General features: G+C 51.5%; 3 protein-coding genes across 9 annotated transcripts; 2 read left to right on the top strand and 1 right to left on the bottom strand.

Moving 5' to 3' along the window:
• The first annotated feature begins 108 nt into the window (after window positions 1-108).
• On the top strand, window positions 109-4,014 carry ZNF513 (zinc finger protein 513). Of its 2 annotated transcripts, none has more exons than XM_058551567.1 (4): window positions 109-461; window positions 1,003-1,158; window positions 2,157-2,753; window positions 2,843-4,014. In XM_058551567.1, exons 2-4 carry the CDS (start codon window positions 1,134-1,136, stop codon window positions 3,667-3,669), a joined length of 1,449 nt encoding a protein of 482 aa, XP_058407550.1. In that variant the 5' UTR covers window positions 109-461; window positions 1,003-1,133; the 3' UTR covers window positions 3,670-4,014. The 2 variants fall into 2 exon arrangements, with proteins under 2 accessions (XP_058407550.1, XP_058407549.1); XM_058551566.1 differs by lacking the exon at window positions 109-461 and adding an exon at window positions 578-751.
• Window positions 4,015-4,122: 108 nt separating this feature from the next.
• SNX17 (sorting nexin 17) lies at window positions 4,123-10,277 on the bottom strand. Its single transcript, XM_058551568.1, has 15 exons — window positions 10,100-10,277; window positions 9,568-9,642; window positions 8,499-8,616; window positions 7,693-7,757; window positions 7,290-7,400; window positions 7,087-7,177; window positions 6,844-6,931; window positions 6,527-6,596; window positions 5,880-5,972; window positions 5,580-5,783; window positions 5,317-5,442; window positions 5,076-5,153; window positions 4,851-4,925; window positions 4,717-4,758; window positions 4,123-4,626 (listed from the first exon to the last, which is right to left on the bottom strand). Exons 1-15 carry the CDS (start codon window positions 10,160-10,162, stop codon window positions 4,513-4,515), a joined length of 1,413 nt encoding a protein of 470 aa, XP_058407551.1. The 5' UTR covers window positions 10,163-10,277; the 3' UTR covers window positions 4,123-4,512.
• A 222-nt stretch (window positions 10,278-10,499) lies between these two features.
• On the top strand, window positions 10,500-15,032 carry EIF2B4 (eukaryotic translation initiation factor 2B subunit delta). 6 transcript variants are annotated; one of them, XM_058551564.1, is made up of 13 exons: window positions 10,500-10,578; window positions 10,961-11,004; window positions 11,319-11,454; window positions 11,676-11,879; window positions 12,158-12,240; window positions 12,439-12,530; window positions 12,765-12,879; window positions 13,067-13,143; window positions 13,316-13,418; window positions 13,631-13,758; window positions 13,897-14,074; window positions 14,480-14,660; window positions 14,785-15,032. In XM_058551564.1, the coding sequence occupies exons 1-13, from the start codon at window positions 10,548-10,550 to the stop codon at window positions 14,982-14,984; spliced, it is 1,572 nt and encodes a 523-aa protein (XP_058407547.1). In that variant the 5' UTR covers window positions 10,500-10,547; the 3' UTR covers window positions 14,985-15,032. The 6 variants fall into 6 exon arrangements, with proteins under 6 accessions (XP_058407547.1, XP_058407546.1, XP_058407545.1 ...); XM_058551563.1 differs by having other exon boundaries at window positions 10,501-10,578; window positions 11,673-11,879; XM_058551562.1 differs by having other exon boundaries at window positions 10,525-10,607; window positions 11,673-11,879.
• The last annotated feature ends 2,194 nt before the right edge of the window (window positions 15,033-17,226 follow it).

Here is a 17,226-nt window from a genome sequence, read left to right on the forward strand (position 1 = left end):
CTGCCATCCTGTCCAGGCCACCCAGGGTGCCCTGGCTCCACACTCGACCCCCCATCAGTAGCATCTTCCCAGCTCCTCTGCGTGCATGCGTGCGTGCGTGCGTGCGTGCGTGTGTGTGTGTGTGTGTGTGTGTGTGTGTGTTAGGGAGATGGGGCCTGGGTATTGTGACTTCCCGAGCTCCTGGCAGGCTCATCCGCACCCCCTCCTGGAGTCGGTAATAATATCCTCATTCCGCCGGCGAGGGGTCAGCATAGGCCAGGCGGCCCCTAAGACTGAAACCAAGGGCAGGGCTTCTGTCCCCCTGGCCGGCCGGGTTCTATCTGATCCCTGATTGGCTCGCCTGCTTCCTTTCGTTACAATCACTTCCTGGTCATGTTGTGGAAGCCTTTGCGGCTTCAGCTTTCCACCGACTACGCGTCCCGTGTGGCTTTGCGGCAGCGGAAGCGGAAGCGAGTACGGAGGTACCAGCTGGTCTCCGTAGGGGGGGTACGGGGCTCCATGAATGGACGCGGCGGCGGCGGCGGGAGCGGCCTGAGCTGGGCGCCGGGGCCAGGGCGGGGGGCTGCCCGCGGCCCGCGCCGCTGCATGGGGGCGGCCCGCGAGCCCTGAGAGGAAAGGCAGGCGGGCGGGTCGAACTGGGAGGGGCGGGGCCGGGCGGCTGCAGGCCGGAGGCGCGTCGGGCTGGAGCCGGTCACGATGCCCCGAAGGAAGCAAAGCCACCCGCAGCCCGTGAAATGCGAGGGGGTCAAAGGTCAGGGGTCAGGGGCCGCGGAGGGGGGAGGAGCGGGGGTGGGGTCAGTGGAGTGGGTTGAGGTCAGGGTGAAGGGGGACTCCTGAGGGATGGGGTGGGAGATCTGGACTCCTAGATTCCCTGCGAGGCACTAAGCGAACCTGAGAGGGTCTACGAGTACGGGAAGTACGGTCTTCGAGGGCTGGCTCCCCGGGTGCTGATGATGGGCACAGCTCCTGAGGGAGAATCTACAAGCCCCCTCCCCTCTTCAGTGGATACGGAAGACTCTCTCGACGAAGGACCCGGGGCCCTGGTATTGGAGAGTGATTTGCTACTAGGCCAGGATCTGGAGTTTGAAGAGGAAGAGGAAGACGAGGAAGGTGATGGCAACAGCGACCAGCTCATGGGCTTCGAGAGAGACTCTGAAGGTGGGTTTGGGGGACTTGGTTAAAGATTAGTGACCGCTGGCACCCCAGCCCTTCAGGAGGCGGGTTAGAGTTTAGTGCCAGTGAGCAAAACACCGTTTCCGGCCACAACCTACGCCTGGTATAGTTTAGATTTGAGCCAGATTCCTTCATTTGCCTAATGGGCCAATCAGCTCCATCACTTTGTTGAGGTGAAGTTATGGGGCCTGGTCCAAAAGTATGAATACCATGGATGAATCAGAGCAACTGGTTCAAGCTAAATGCCCTTTTAATAACCTTGTCTTACTCCCTAGTCCATTCCTTATGTGAGTTTACTTTTAAGAACTTCAGGGAAGCAACTTCCCATTCAAGCAAGTACTTATGTCTAATCTAACTCCCTTTTACCTGCAGCATAGCTCCTTTTGTATTGAGGTTTTAAACTCTACCCTCAAGTATCCTTTGATAGTCCTTTTCCCTATGATCTTAGCATCACTCCATCCTAATTTGCTGCACTACTAACTCATTTATGTAGGATATTTTTGAAAGTCATTGAGGGAATCCATGTAAAAGAGAATCCATCCTTTAGGCTTAGAAGTGGTGTTACATGCGTACCTTGTTTCCATTTCCCTCCAAATCGTGCCTCACTTTTTGAGATAGTTTTTTATAATCAGCTCCATACCAAAAGGGACCTTACTAATATAGGGCTTGGAAAAAGGTCTTAGGCTTCTGCCTTGTGTATTTTTACTTGCTCATACCAAGAATCAGTTAATTATATTATTGATTCATTTCATTCTGTGGCCCAATGTGAGCCCTTGATCTTTTTCCATTAAGTGGAACTAGGTACAATTCTGTCATCACTAAGTTAGTCCAGGCTCAGAGGCAGACAATTCATGTTTAATTTTCAGGATCATTGAAGTGGAGAGGGGTGGGACCAAGCAAGTCGGGAGACCACAAGTGAGAAGGGGAGTTTGGAGCCTGGTCCTACCCCATGTTGATGTCTCTTCTCATGTCTGTTTCACCAGGAGACTCTCTGGGAGCCAGGCCTGGGCTTCCCTACGGGCTGAGCGACGACGAGTCTGGGGGCGGCCGGGCACTAAGTGCTGAGAGTGAAGTTGAGGAGCCAGCCAGGGGTCCTGGGGAGGCCAGGGGTGAGAGGCCAGGGCCAGCCTGCAGGCTATGGGGGGTGCCGACAGGTGAAGGGCCGTGTTGTGGGGCAGGAGGGCCGGGTGGGGGGCCCCCACTGCCCCCGCTGCCCCCGCGGCTAGTATACTCATGCCGCCTCTGCGCCTTCGTGTCCCACTACTCGAGCCACCTGAAGCGGCACATGAAGATACATAGCGGGGAGAAGCCGTTCCGCTGTGGCCGCTGCCCCTACGCCTCAGCCCAGCTCGTCAACCTGACGCGACATACCCGCACCCACACTGGCGAGAAGCCCTACCGCTGTCCCCACTGCCCCTTTGCCTGCAGCAGCCTGGGCAACCTGAGGCGGCATCAGCGCACCCATGCAAGGCCCCCCACTCTTCCGTGCCCGACCTGTGGCTTCCACTGCTGTGCTCCACGTCCAACCCGGCCTCCCAGTCCCACAGAGCAGGAGGGGGCAGTGACCCGGCGACCTGAAGGTAAAAAGCCAGGCACAGAAGAACCTGGGACATGGGTGGGTAGCCCTAGGGTACTTAGATTCATAACCCAGGTTTCATTGTCCCCACAGATGCTCTGCTGCTTCCAGATTTGAGCCTCCATGTGCCACCAGGTGGTGCCAGTTTCCTGCCGGACTGTGGGCAGCTGCGGGGTGAAGGGGAGGGCCTATGTGGGACTGGATCAGAACCACTGCCAGAGCTGCTGTTCCCTTGGACCTGCCAGAACTGTGGACAAGAGCTGGAGGAGGGGGAGGGGAGTCGGCTGGGAGCTGCCATGTGTGGGCGTTGCATGCGAGGAGAGGCTGGAGGGGATGCCAGTGGAGGGCCGCAGGGCCCCAGTGACAAAGGCTTTGCCTGTAGCCTCTGCCCCTTCGCCACTCATTATCCCAACCACCTGGCCCGGCACATGAAGACGCACAGTGGCGAGAAGCCCTTTCGCTGTGCCCGCTGTCCCTATGCCTCTGCTCATCTGGATAACCTGAAACGGCACCAGCGTGTCCACACGGGAGAGAAGCCCTACAAGTGCCCCCTCTGCCCCTATGCCTGTGGCAACCTGGCCAACCTCAAGCGTCACGGTCGCATCCACTCTGGGGACAAACCTTTTCGGTGTAGCCTTTGCAACTACAGCTGCAATCAGAGCATGAACCTCAAACGCCACATGCTGCGGCACACAGGCGAGAAGCCCTTCCACTGCGCCGCCTGCGCCTACACCACGGGCCATTGGGACAACTACAAACGCCACCAGAAGGTGCATGGGCACGGTGGGCCAGGAGGGTCTGGCCTCTCTGCTTCTGAGGGCTGGGCCCCACCTCATAGCCCTCCCTCCGTTTTGAGCTCTCGGGGTCCCTCAGCCCTGGGTGCCACTGGTAGCCGGGCTCTCCATACAGACTCGCCCTGAACTAGGTCCTTCTCCCTCAGGACCCTATGGACTAGCCCTGACTCTCCTGTATGTTTTATACAGATGGACCAGAAGCCACCTTCTCCTTCCTCCCCCGCTGGCCAGGGGCTCCACACAGACTAACCTAGGCACTATATGGACCAGCCCAAACCCCGTGGGCAGGGGGCCCATATGGACCAGGGGGCCTTGCCTTGACTGAAGCACTTCATGAGCTCAGTGAGAAGGGCCTGTATTTACCTCTATTGCTCCCAGGGGCTGTGGAGGAACTGGCTGGGGGACTGCCCAGCCTCCCACCTGTTTATTTAACTTATTTCAGTGCTTTATAATAAAGGAAACACTAACAAAGCCATGTCTATGCTGAGTTGGCAGTGGCAAGCACAGCTCGGCCTCATCCTTAGCACAGCAGTCTGTGCTGTGATGGGGGGAGCAGAGGCAGTGAGAGGGAACCAGAGGTAGGCAGCAATCAGGCTGAGTTTAATGAAGGGAAGCTAGGCCAGACCATACACAGACCTCTGCCCATCCCCTTGGCCCATGGCCCCAAGAAGCCAGAAGCAGCCCAGGGGGAGCTGTGGTTCCTCCTCAAGGCAGGCAGCCATGGTCCCTTGGACTTTGTGCAAAATACTAAATGCTAATTTGGCATTGAGGACCAGCTCTGAAAAGACAGGGGACAATCCTTTGTGCAGCCAGCCCAGGGGGAAGGGAAGGTAGATTGGAAGGCCCCTGGCCAAGAGGAGGAAAGGGGAAGGTAGGAAGGAAAAGATCCCCCAGCTTGGGGGATACAGGCACAGGGCAAGTTTCTGAACATTCCTCCAGGGTAGAGAGCAGACATCCGAGCACTGGAGATCACAGATCCTCATCTCCAATGCCCTCGAAGGCGAAATTGCCGTGGACATCACTGGCACTGGCATCTGTGCTGGGACTGCCAATCCCCCGCAAGCTCACGGCACTCAGCTTGCTCTGTAACAAAGGCAGGGTGGGTCAGAGGGCTCAAGCCTCCCTGAGATTCTCTGCAAACGCCAACCTCACCAACCCTCATGAGAAACTTACTGAGAGTTTGACTATGGACTCCCGGCTGGCATCAGGTGACTCCTGGGGAAGAGGATGCAGAGGTGTCAGAGACCGCACTGCGGGAAGTGAGGCAAGGCTGGGGGCAGGGGTACTGACCAGGGAGTAATACTTACAAGCAGTGGGGGGGACTTCACTGCGTGCTGACTGTCTGAGTGTCTCAGGGTGCCCCCCACCCGCCGGCGCAGCATCTGGGGATGGAGACACAAGGTGCTGATAAGGGCAGCATCACTCCCTTTGGAATCCCAATCACTTCGCCTCCCTTTCAGAAGCCTCATACCTACGACAAAAGGCAGGGAGAGCATAGCCACTCAGCTGCCTGGTCCACGCTTGCTTCTTACCTTCCTGATACTACCTCCAGATTTCTTCACCATCAGTTCATCTACCATGGACTGCAAGCAGATGCTCATCATGATAGCCTGAGGGCAAGAAGAGAGCTCAGCCTGACTAGAATGGTCATCCTGAGCCCAGCACCCCTAAGACAAGGGCCCCACTCACATGGAGTCCTGGAAGCCCTAAACTTGGGTATCTAAGATAGATGGTACAATGGGCTCCAGAGGAGGCCTGAGGGTGGGCTCACACCTGGGGGCTGGTGATGGTAACCCACTGTAGCCGGTCCTTGCTCATGAGGTATTCGAAAGCCAGTTCCAGGCGCACCTCACCCCGGCCCCGGCCAGGGCTGCTTGTGCCTCCGCTGGGCAATGGCACCTGGGAGAGGAAGGAGAATTAGGCTGTGTTCATTCTGATCAGTCTGCCTCCCTCCCTGACCCACTGCAGCCCATTCCTGAAGCTCAAGGCTTGCCAGGCCCCCATCCTGAAGGCTTCCTCCTCCTATCCCAACTCACAGAGGAGGTGACCCGCCAGCACCGCATGCGGGTGACCCGGAAGGAACCTTCACGGAGTTGCTGGCCAGGCAGGCGGAGCTGGAGACTGAGTTCACTGTTGCCTGCGCTCACCACCACGGGACAGTCCTTCTCTGGGAAGTCAGCCACACAGGCATCGAAGCGCAAGTAGCCATAGTGCCGCAGCGTCTGGGCCAGCCGCAGGAACTGAAACCCAGTCACCACAAGGGGCAGGTCAGGAGGGGAAGTAGGGCAGCCCAGAGAAAGCAACCCCTTGGAAGGAGATAGGGAGGCAGGGCTCACCTCCTTCTTAGAGACCTTCTCTTGCAGAGATTTGAGCTGCTGGTGCTGCTCCTTGGTGACCAGGATCCATCCACGCTCAATGTCTGATACTGTCTAGAGTGGAGTCAAGGGGTAGGGGGTTCTGCACTCCCAGTCAGAGGTCCAAGGAAAGTGTCCCGTTACCTCTGTCCAGCCTAACCCCTAGCCCTACACCTGAGCAACCTCTTTGTAGTGAGTCCTTAACCATATCAGCTTACAAAGTAGGGGTTGTAGAGGTTGTGCCAAGTGCCCTGATAGTCTTCTAGAAACTTCCCTATGAACTGGGAATAAAGACATGAAAGGAGTTTTCTTGGCAGAGTATGATACCAGAGTCATTTTCAGGAGAAGGGTTCTTTTTTTTTTTTTTTTTTCCCGAGGAAGATCAGCCCTGAGCTAACATCCATGCCAATCCTCCTCTTTTTTGCTGAGGAAGACCGGCCCTGGGCTAACATCTGTGCCCATCTTCCTCGACTTTATATGGGACGCCGCCACAGCATGGCCTGACAAGCGGTGCATCGGTGCGCGCCCGGGATCCGAACCTGGGCCGCCAGCGGTGGAGCGCGCGCACTTGACCGCTACGCCACGGGGCCAGCCCCAGGGGAAGGGTTCTGAGGCAGCTCCAAGCTCACCTGAGCATAAAGCAGGTTCAGGCCAACCCGGTTCTCCATGACATCGTCATCATAGGCAGAGTCCCAATAACTGTGAGGCCAAGGGGTGGAAAGGGGTAATGGGACTAAGCTGGGGTAAGGCAAGAGGTAGAATGGAAAATAGGGGCAAAACAGGAGCAATCTGGAACTATCAGGCTAATGTTGGTACAGTGAGAGGAAGCTTGGGAGGCCTGGTAGAAACACCCAGCACTACCCCCTTGTCCAGATTATTCTGCCTCAATACATGGTCCAATAATCCAATCCAGCACCCTCTTCCCTCCTCCAAGCCCAGCCCTGACCTCTTCCTTAGCACAATCTTATACTCTTGACTTCGAAGACTGGTCACAGACACATATGGCAGCTCGAACTCTTGCAACTTCCGTATGACTATGCGTTAAAAAAAAAAAAGGAAAATGCCATGAAACTCAAGGGGAAGGAATCAAGAGAGAAGCTCTAAGGAAATACCACATTCTCGGGGGGAGACAGGGAGGCAAATTCACTACTGGAAGCACAAGGAGGCTGTAAAGTCCAGAGAAACTCACAAGAAAAGGTTCCATCCTCTTTTTCTCGAACTAGAAAGAGACTAAAATATCCGATCAAGTCATCTGGAAGATCCAGCTTTGCAGCCACAGCCTGGGGATAGGGAAGGAAATACAGCTCATCATACTGGCTGGTTCCAATCATCCCCAAGCCTGAGACCCTGGGGTGTAGGAAAAGGAGGGGCAGTGCAGAACAAGCACCTTACCTCCAGGACATCCTCAGTCTGATCTGAAGTTAGCACACTGACCAGCACTTTCTGCCCATTGCTGAGCAGCACTTCCAAGGAGACCTCCTCAGTGGGGACCTGCTGTGTCTCCTGGTTGTGAGCATACATGGGAATGGGAGGTACCACCTTATTAACACATACCCAGCATCCAGCTCGGACCTATCTCCAACTCTCTATTTCTAGGCCCGTCTAGGCCCATCTGATGCCTTTATTCTCAGCTGCTTAATTACAGGCTGGATTTCCTTGATTTCACTGGCACAGCAGAAGCCTCAATTCATAAAAAAAAGGTGGCAGGATGATGCCTCTGTAGCCACTTCATTAAAATAATGTGGCCCTACAGGAAAGTCCTTCCCTTAAATCTTGGTCCCACCCAAAGGCTTACCTGTTGTGCCCGACGCAGGAAACTATTAAAGGTCTCACTGCTCCCAAGCAATGGGTCTTGCCGAACTGTGGGGACAAGAGGATGATGTTCCAGTAACTTAGGACTCCCTCTTGGCTCCCCCTAGTTCTCTTCTTGGTAGGTACCCCCAGACCCCATTTCCTGGGCTGCTAGTGGCCTGTCACATGCCCCAGCTGGCCTCACCTCACTGCATAAATTCTTCACCTGCCCCACCCCTAGCTGCTATCTAGTTGAGTCCAGTATATAGAACTAGGAAAATAACAATGATGTTAATCTAAAGTACATCAGATACAAATTAAGTTCTCCCCACCAATCTAAATTGCTTTAAGACTACTTAGTGTAATAAATACAAAAAAAAAAAAGGGCCGGCCCCGTGGCTTAGCGGTTAAGTGCTCACGCTCCGCTGCTGGCGGCCTGGGTTCAGATCCCGGGTGCGCACCAATGCACCGCTTCTCTGGCCATGCTGAGGCCGCGTCCCACATACAGCAACTAGAAGGATGTGCAGCTATGACATACAACTATCTACTGGGGCTTTGGGGGAAAAATAAATAAATAAAAAGACTATTTAGTGTTTATTAGTATTTCTCATAGATGTTAGTGCCCAAATTGCTTTGCTAATACCTGGAGCGTCCTTGAATGCTATTTACTTTTGCTAATTAAATAACAGCTAAAACAAGAGGCTTCCCAGATCTAGAAATTAATTCAGGACCTTCTAGAGAACCAGCTGTTTTGAGTCTCTCCCCATAGTCCTCAACACAGTCAGCCTGAAGTTCCCTCCAACCACTCACCAGCTTGCATGTACTTCTCTAACTGCTCTCTCCTCTGTTCTACCTCAGCAGGTGTCAGAGAGAAAAGCTTCTTTGGGGGAAATGCAGGAAGCACATTGGCCCCATACTCCTTCCGAAGCTATTTGGAGAAAGAGATACAACCTTTCACATAAACATAGCAAATGAAAAGAGGCATCTACACCTACAATGTGCTCTTGGGCTCCCCTTCCCTTCCTTCAGTCTCTGCTCCCGTATCTACCTTGGTCACCTGGGAAATGATTCCTTTGGCAGAGATAGCATCCCAAGGGAGCCATTCCTCTGTCCCAGATATAAGTTCTTTCCTATGTTACTGTGTACAAGTCAGCCCCTTCACAGTGTGGGGAGGGTTTGTATAGCGCCTGGGCCTAGGCGCTTGACTATCTAGCAAGACTGTTCACTGAACCCTCACAGGAAGCAAAGGGCTTTATAAGGAAAATTTATGTGTACAAACAGTTAAGTAATAGCTAAATACGTTCACAAAGTATCTTAGGACTTAAAGGGACTTTGCAGATCAATCAATCCATTTTTCAGTTGTAGAAACTGAGGCCCAAAGAAATTGGGTACCTCGCACCAGGTCACAATCTGGTGAAAACGGAGAAACATGGCATCACAGATACATAAAGATAACTGAAACAGCTACGGGCACTGAAAGGAGCCAAAGAACACAGAAAGAAATTGGTGAATGGTTTGTATGGGCAAGGAAAAGAATCTCAAGTTGCAGCTCGGATGACAGAAGGCATGTACTTTGGCAGCAGGGGGCGGGGTAGGTCGGTTTTCCATGCAAAGGCAAAGGTTGAAGTAAGACGGGACAGAGAAGCAGGAAGGAGGACGTGAGCATAGGGAGGAGCGGTTAGAGCAGCAGACAATAAGCTTCTTAGGGAGTTCTCTGGAACTGTCAGACGATAAGATAAAGCACCAGATCCTCCCCTGTGGCAATCATTAAAGGCGAACTACAGCCTACGGGAAAGCGATGAGAGGGAAAATGGACACACTGATGCCCAGGTGTAGGAAAGAGCTTGATGCTGCCTCAAGGCAGGGGTGCTAGTCCCACCTGCTCGTGCAGCCCCAGGAGCTGGCTGTAGCGCACCCGACAGTGCAGGACTCCATTCACGTGAATGTTATAGGCCTGAGAACACAAAAGCAGGCAAGCATTTTAGGGTCGCGATCTGGGCGACCCCCTTCGAGAACCTCGGCCCGAAGCTGCCCTGGCACAGCTCCGCCTCAGTAACGCGCCCGAGATCTTCCGAGGGTTTGTCAGTCAGTCTGCTTTCCCCAGGGCCAGGTACCAAAGCAGAAGAACCAGTCCGGGGGAAACTCGGGCGCTCGTGTCGCAGTCTCCCTCCCCAAGAGGCCAGTGATGCCCACCAGAGTAGCCGCGGCCCAACGGCGGGAGGCGACGCGGCCGAACAAAGGACCTACAAGAGCTGGGGCGACCTGTGGACGAATCTGAGACGTGATATAATCTCGGGAGTCGGCAGCCTGGGACCAGGCCCGAAGGGTGGCGGCCAGGCCTCGGAGGCCGCTCGGAGGGCTCCGGCCCGTTATCCCCGCCCTTGCCCGGCCCGGCTCCGGCCGCTCCTCACCACGTAGGCGGAGCCGCCGCTGTCCCCGCTGCGGGACTCGGTTTCAGGAATGGAAAAGTGCATGTTCCCTGCGGCAGGGCCCGGTCGGGCTCCGGACTGTGAGAGCCGTAGCGGCTTTGCACGCTCGCCTCCGCTGCTCAGCGCGTCCCCGAAGCCTCACTCGCCATTTTGGGGGGGCCTGAGATGGGAAGTGAGAAAGGCGGTGGGACGTCCCCTCTGGGGCGCAGCTCCCCTGGCATGCTGGGAACTGTAGTCTAAAGGGCGAGAGGAAACTGCCGGGACTGGGAGCCCAAAGTTGAGAGGGCCCTTACTGCGATCCGTAGCCCGGGGCGGAGCCCCGGTGCACGTCGGATATGGTAGTCCGCTTGGGGCTGCACGCCGCGGGTGTCGTCCCAGGTGGCGCTGTAGTCCTAGTGTCCGTGGCGGGCGGAGCCTAGGACGGAGGGTGATGGCTGCCGTGGCTGTAGCTGTTCGCGAGGGTGAGTGAAGGGCCCGAGCGCATAAACAGGTACGCGAGCCGACGGGCTCCGGACGGCTACTGCTGGGCCCTGAGCTCTTCTGGGCCCTGTGGTTCCGTTCTGGCGCCACCCCGGGCCCTGGTCTGCACTGCCTCGGGCGCAGCCCCGCGCTGCGTACCGGCTGGTTACTGTGAGAAGGGTGGGTGCCCCCTCCTTCTTCCCTCCCCCTCCCTCCCTTTGATCCTGTCGCCCACTGCGTCCCCACGCGGATCCCTGGCTCGCCTCCCGCCTGGCGGCGGAGCCCTGGTCATGCCGACCCAGCAGCCAGCTGCGCCGACTACGAGTCTCCCCAAACCCTCCCACAGTCTCTCTGGATCACTTTGTGCCCTGTTTTCTGTTGCAGACTCGGGATCTGGGATGAAGGCGGAGCTTTCTTCTCGGCCTGGGGTAAGTGAGGGTGCCTGCTCAAGCCGCCTGTCACGCTCTACGCAGGACGCTGTGTCAGCTTCATTCTGCCCCAACTTCATTCCTGTTTCATTTTATTTCTTGGTAAAGCTAGGAGATTTTACTGTTCTTTCAGCCCTAACGGTATGTGACTGACCCTGGAGAAGAAGCTTTCATCCCTGTGGGATGTAAGCTTGTAACAGGTAGCTGGTGAGAATTAGGGAGGATTAGGGACTTTATGGGAATCTTGTGAGCATCCAGTTTATTCACCTTTGGAATTGTTGGGGGAAGAGCAGTATTCTGTGTCTGTGTCTCAGGCAGGGGGGAGGGAGATGACCCAAGAAGAGAAGCTGCAGCTTCGCAAGGAAAAGAAACAGCAGAAAAAGAAACGGAAGGAGGAAAAAGGAGCAGAACCAGAAACTGGCTCTGTTGTATCTGCAGCCCAATGTCAAGGTGCGGGGGCTTTTTTAAAAGGCTGGGGTTGTGGAGCTGGTAGAGGGATGTGGTGGGAAAGAACGGGGTTGGGGGGTGGGGTGGGGGGTGGGGGACAGGACAAAGTTGGTTTGAGCAGGTGAAGAGTGAAGAAGTTTAGACAAGCACAGAGAGATGCTTTCACTGGGGCATAGATATTAACTACCTGGGGCGTGGACATCTCTTCCTTCTATCTTTAGTAGGCCCAACCAAACCACTGCCAGGACCGGGCAGTCAGGTGGGCACTGCTGGGGAGAAAGTTCCAGCCGGTCGGAGTAAAGCTGAAGTTCGGGCTGAGCGGCGGGCCAAGCAGGAGGCTGAGCGTGCCCTGAAACAGGCAAGAAAAGGGGAACAAGGAGGGCCACCTCCTCCAGCCTGCCCCAGCACAGCTGGAGAAACCCCTTCAGGTATCTTCCCTTCATTTTAAGATCTCTGTTGATTCTAATTCTTGTGTTAGCTCAGGCTTCCCCATAGTAAAACAGCTCTCCCCTCCCATTCTTCACCTTGGTTCCCAGAGTTCCAAATTCTCCCCTTAACCTCATCCTATCCCTATTTCTCCTTCTACTCTTTTCTTCCCTGTTTTTCCTTTCCCTTTGTCCAATTTTTCTTGATGTCCCTTATGCCCTAAAAGAAAACTTCTCATTATCACCTACTATGTCTTGAAAACATGCTCATTCTCTTTTAGGAGTGAAGCGTCTCCCTGAGCACACTCAGGTTGATGACCCCACACTTCTGAGAAGGCTTGTTAAAAAACCAGAGCGACAACAGGTAGGAAGTAGGTTTGGTGCATGGCCAGAAAGACCCTAGGGAGATGGGATAGAGGGAGGAAAGGTGCTTGGGGCAAAGTGAGACCCCAGAGAAGGATGGGTATTTGGGTCAATAGTGGTCTCACTGTTTACTTCCTTTCCAGCTCATCCCATAAGTTTTAAACTCTGGGCCATTGGTCCTATTCCCTTGTTTGTCAAGGTTCCTACACGAAAGGACTATGGATCCAAAGTCAGTCTCTTCTCCCACCTACCCCAGTACAGCAGACAAAACTCTCTGACTCAGTATATGAGGTAGGATTATATAAAATTGTCGTGACTTTTAAGTCTAAGGAGTTTTAGTAACTGTATTGAAAGTGACTGGAAATTTGACATTGGATCTGTGGGAAGAAGCATGAACATAAGGCAAAACTCCAGAGGAAATGGGGGTGTCTGGTGCTAGTGAAGGAAGTTCCTTTTCATCAGGGGCAGGTGGGCAGTAGGTGCTCAAGCTCCCTTGCAAAGTGTGTGACACCGCCATCCCATCAGCATCCCATCCTCTGTGATCCACCCAGCCATGGTGCGACTCGGCCTGCAGTACTCCCAGGGCCTGATCAGTGGCTCCAATGCCCGGTGTATTGCCCTGCTTCGTGCCTTGCAGCAGGTATGCCCTGTCCTGTTCCCTCTTATGACCCAACCCCATCTTCCCCTACACTACCTCAGCTTCTCTTACCAGAGTAATCTCTGGGGGAAAGAAGCAGTGACTCCACCCTTAGAACACTTTGCTCAGTGAAGCTTACCCTGTCCCCCTTTCAGAGAGCATTTTGCTGATCAACTTGTGTACCCCATAGGTGATTCAGGATTACACCACACCTCCCAATGAAGAACTCTCAAGGGACCTAGTGAATAAACTAAAGCCCTACTTCAGGTAAGGACAACCACTACAAGTCCACTCCCACCTCACCCAGTCCTTTTCTTGTACCTTTTCTTTTGCTCTTCTACCTCTATTTTTATTGTTCTGTTCTCTGTCTTCTTGTTAAAGAAATCCTTTAAAATGTGAAAGCTTTGTAAGTTGTAGAGTCCTACAAATGTTGTTACAGCTTCCTGACCCAGTGCCGTCCCCTGTCAGCGAGCATGTATAATGCCATCAAGTTCCTTAACAAGGAGATCACCAGTGTGAGCGGCTCCAAGCGAGAGGAGGAGGTGATGAGTATGAGGGATGAGCAAGGCATGCACCTGGGAGTAGAGCTGAGAAATGTGTTCAGGACTCCCAGGAGGGGCAAGTTGGCCATTCTCTCCTAGTTAAGGGTTAAGGAAGTCATTGGGCCCATCATTACACATGTATTCAAACATCTGGCATGATAGAGGAAGAAATGTGTCCATTTCTTGTTCCCTAAGCATCTCACTCCATTTAGGCCAAGTCACAACTTCAAAAAGCCATTGATCGGTATGTGCGAGAGAAGATTGTGCTTGCAGCTCAGGCAATTTCACGCTTTGCTTATAAGAAGATCAGTAATGGAGATGTGATCCTGGTGTATGGATGGTATGATCCAGACCCTATTACTGAGAAAACTGGGGAGGGAAATGATCCAAAGAAGGGACTACCATTTTGCCCTTTAGGAATGAGCTGGCCATCAGTTAGTGACATTTATAACTGAATCCTCCTCTCCATTCGCTCCAGTTCGTCTCTGGTATCACGAATTCTTCAGGAGGCTTGGGCTGAGGGCCGGCGGTTTCGGGTGGTAGTGGTGGATAGCCGGCCACGGCTGGAGGGAAGGCACACGCTACGTTTTCTGGTCCGTGCTGGGGTCCCTGCCTCCTACCTGCTGATTCCTGCAGCCTCCTATGTGCTCCCAGAGGTGAGGGCAGAGGACAGGGACTCCAAAGTTGAAGTAAAAGGGTGTAGTAGTATAGACATAGTTCCACCTTACCAAGGTTACAATTATTTAGAAATACTAGAAATGGACAGCCCTGTTAATATTTAATAGGAAAAAACATCTAAGCGTGTTATAGCACAGTCTAGCTATTGCAAGAACATTATATTAAACTAGCAACCACCAAGAGGGAACATGACAAAAGTAACTTCAGAGTTTAGTTTTCCTGTGGGTGGTGTGGTGGGTCAATGGTCAGGTGTTTTCTGAGAAGAGCCATCATTAAGATTTGTTACTCGTTGTCTTAATATTATTGTCCTGGGCAGGAGTGGGGAACTTTATTCTGCATAGATCACATGTCACATTTTTCCCCCTTTTGACTCTCCAAAATAGGTTTCGAAGGTGCTATTGGGAGCTCATGCACTCTTGGCCAACGGGTCCGTGATGTCACGGGTAGGGACGGCACAGCTGGCCCTGGTGGCACGAGCCCATAATGTGCCAGTACTGGTTTGCTGTGAGACATACAAGTTCTGTGAGCGTGTGCAGACTGATGCCTTTGTCTCTAATGAGCTAGGTAAGAAGCCCAGAAGGGCATAAGAGAAGGTTCCAGGGACCTGAGAAGATTTGGGAGGGACAGGGGAGGTTGAACTACAATTTGTTTTCTAAAAGCACATAAATGGATACACCTCCCATTGCAGATGACCCTGACGATTTGCTATGTGAGCGAGGAGAACGTGTGGCCCTGGCTAACTGGCAGAACCACTCGTCCCTACGGTTGTTGAATCTGGCCTATGATGTGACTCCCCCAGAGCTTGTGGATCTGGTGATCACGGAGCTGGGAATGATCCCTTGTAGTTCTGTACCTGTTGTCCTACGAGTCAAGAGTAGTGACCAGTGAGTGGGGAAACACAGGGTCAATAAAGGACATACTCCCTACACTCAGCAACTCTGCTGCCTTTGTATCTCTTTTAGCATCGCCACCACTTAGGTTAGGAGTCCAGACTCCCCAACCCCTCTTTAGCACCTGCTGCCAACCTCGACCTTTAAGGAGACCCTCGCAGGTGACTAGCTCTACACCAGTGCTTTGGGGCCAAAGTGAAGGTCAGTATGGAGACCAAAACCTATGCAAGTCATCAAGCATTTATCAAGCATCTGTGTGCCAGATACTGAGCTAGATGTGAGGAGGACTATAGGGACAAATGAGTCCTATCCTTAGTATTTTAATATTATGATTATATTAATAATATTTGTATTAAATTAATATATTAATATTTATATTAAATAATTACATATTAATATATTAATATTTAGCGTCCTTAGTATTAAGTACTTATTGTGTGTCAGAAACTGTTCTAATCTCTTTCTTGTCTATTTAGGAAGATTAATACAACACTATGAAGTGAGATTTTACAGATGAGAAAACTGAGGCACAGAGGTTATTTGCCAAGGCAACACAACTAAGGCACAGAGAGGTTAAGTTTCCTGCCCAAGGTAACACGGTCAGTAACTAAACCAGCAAGTGATCTCAGGCATTCTGGATCCAGAGACTGTGCCCTTAACTTTTATGCTGTCTGCCATTAAGGAGCATGCATCATGGCAGAGGAAGATAGATAATATCTACAGGATGAGATAAATTCTACTAGTAGTACGAACAGAGTTTCTTGGAAGCAACCAAGGATGATGCCTGGAGATCTAGTAAGGTTGGAGAAGACTTCATAGGTAACATCTCACGTAGTCCTTGAAGGATAAGAAGTGTCCCAGTTGGAAAAGGATGGGAAGGCAGATCAGCAGAGGAAATAGCTTGAACACAAAGACAGAACAGACCTTAAAATAAGTGGCCAATTCCAAAGTGTCAAGTAGTGTAGTGAGGCTAGAATTGAGGCTTATTGGAGAACGAGTGAGAAAGCTGCAAAGGTAGATTGGGTTGGGGGCAGATTGTGAGTCTAACCATTGTGGTTAGCCTAAAAAAAGGGAGAGTCATCCATTTTGTGTGTGTATTTTATTGAAAAATTTCAAGCAGCACAGAAGTGGAGTGAGCTATACAAAGAATCCCCATCACCAGATGCAATAATTATCAAGATTTTCCACATTTGCTTTCTTTTTGTTTCCCTTTTTTGTCTTGCTGAAGTTAGAGCAAATCCCAGACATTATATCATTTCACTCCTACAAACTTGTGTGTCTCTAAAAAATATGGAAATTTACATTATTATTACACGTATTGAATTTTTTTATTGTCCAATCCACATTTGAATTTCCCTGAATGTCTCAAAAATGGCTTTTTATAGTTGGTTTGTTTGAATCAGGATCCAAACAAATCCACACATTACATTTGGTTATGTCTTAAATTTCTTGTAATCAAAATCAGTCTCCCCAACCCCCCTTCTTTTCTCATGACATTGACTTGTTCCAGAAACCAGGCTGAATGTGTTTCACATTGCCTCATCAGGAGGCAAATAATGGTTGGTTGGTCCATTTTCGGTGATGAGTGGGTTCAGTTTTAGTTTTAAAGTTTAAAGTTTCCCAACAAGCTTTCATTTTAGTGGTTTTATCCACTGGTGATTATTGCCTGAATTATTTCATTAGAGGATGCAAAATGGTGATTTTTTTTTCCCCTAAGTCTATCATTCTTTCCATATTTACTAGCTGATAATCTTCTATAAAGAACTGCCTCTCATCAGTTAGTTATTCTAAATTATAATTCATATGGAAAGACAGGATGTTTAATTGTTTCCTTTTACTTGCCAGTTTTCAGGAATTGATCACTAGTTACTTCCAGTGGCATACAATGAGTAGTTGATTTTTTGGCTTTCTCTCTTTTTTTTAAAGATCATTATGAACTCATGGGTTTTTATATATTGAGCATACCACTCAATTAACAGAATTAAGCAGAGGACCCACAGGGTCAGCTCTATGTTTTAGAAAATTAACAGAGATTAGAGGCAGAGAAAAAGATCAGTTGAAAGATTGCCTATCAATCAAAATTATAAATGCACCTAAACCTAGAGGAATTTATGCACTCATATAGTTGCACATGTCTGAAGTAACTTAGATACAAAGTTATTTATAGCAGCATTTCTTAATAATTGCCAAAAGACTGGAAACCACTTAAGTATCCATTAATAGTAATAAGGGACTAATTA

Source organism: Diceros bicornis, chromosome 12, assembly GCF_020826845.1.
Source record: "Diceros bicornis minor isolate mBicDic1 chromosome 12, mDicBic1.mat.cur, whole genome shotgun sequence".
NCBI lineage: Eukaryota > Metazoa > Chordata > Mammalia > Perissodactyla > Rhinocerotidae > Diceros > Diceros bicornis.

Bases quoted from the DNA above. Each gene is read 5' to 3' on its own strand.
- ZNF513 (XM_058551566.1), top strand. From the start codon at position 697: ATGCCCCGAAGGAAGCAAAGCCACCCGCAGCCCGTGAAATGCGAGGGG. The intron at 1,159-2,156 runs GTGGGTTTGGGG...CTGTTTCACCAG, and splicing joins CTTCGAGAGAGACTCTGAAG to GAGACTCTCTGGGAGCCAGG. The intron at 2,754-2,842 runs GTAAAAAGCCAG...TTGTCCCCACAG, and splicing joins AGTGACCCGGCGACCTGAAG to ATGCTCTGCTGCTTCCAGAT.
- SNX17 (XM_058551568.1), bottom strand. From the start codon at position 10,162: ATGCACTTTTCCATTCCTGAAACCGAGTCCCGCAGCGGGGACAGCGGC. The intron at 5,973-6,526 runs GTGAGCTTGGAG...ACTCCACTCTAG, and splicing joins TGAACCTGCTTTATGCTCAG to ACAGTATCAGACATTGAGCG. The intron at 5,443-5,579 runs GTGAGTTGGGAT...TTCCTCTCCCAG, and splicing joins GCTGGCGGGTCACCTCCTCT to GTGCCATTGCCCAGCGGAGG.
- EIF2B4 (XM_058551560.1), top strand. From the start codon at position 10,867: ATGCCGACCCAGCAGCCAGCTGCGCCGACTACGAGTCTCCCCAAACCC. The intron at 13,144-13,315 runs GTAAGGACAACC...ATGTTGTTACAG, and splicing joins AAACTAAAGCCCTACTTCAG to CTTCCTGACCCAGTGCCGTC. The intron at 14,661-14,784 runs GTAAGAAGCCCA...CTCCCATTGCAG, and splicing joins CTTTGTCTCTAATGAGCTAG to ATGACCCTGACGATTTGCTA.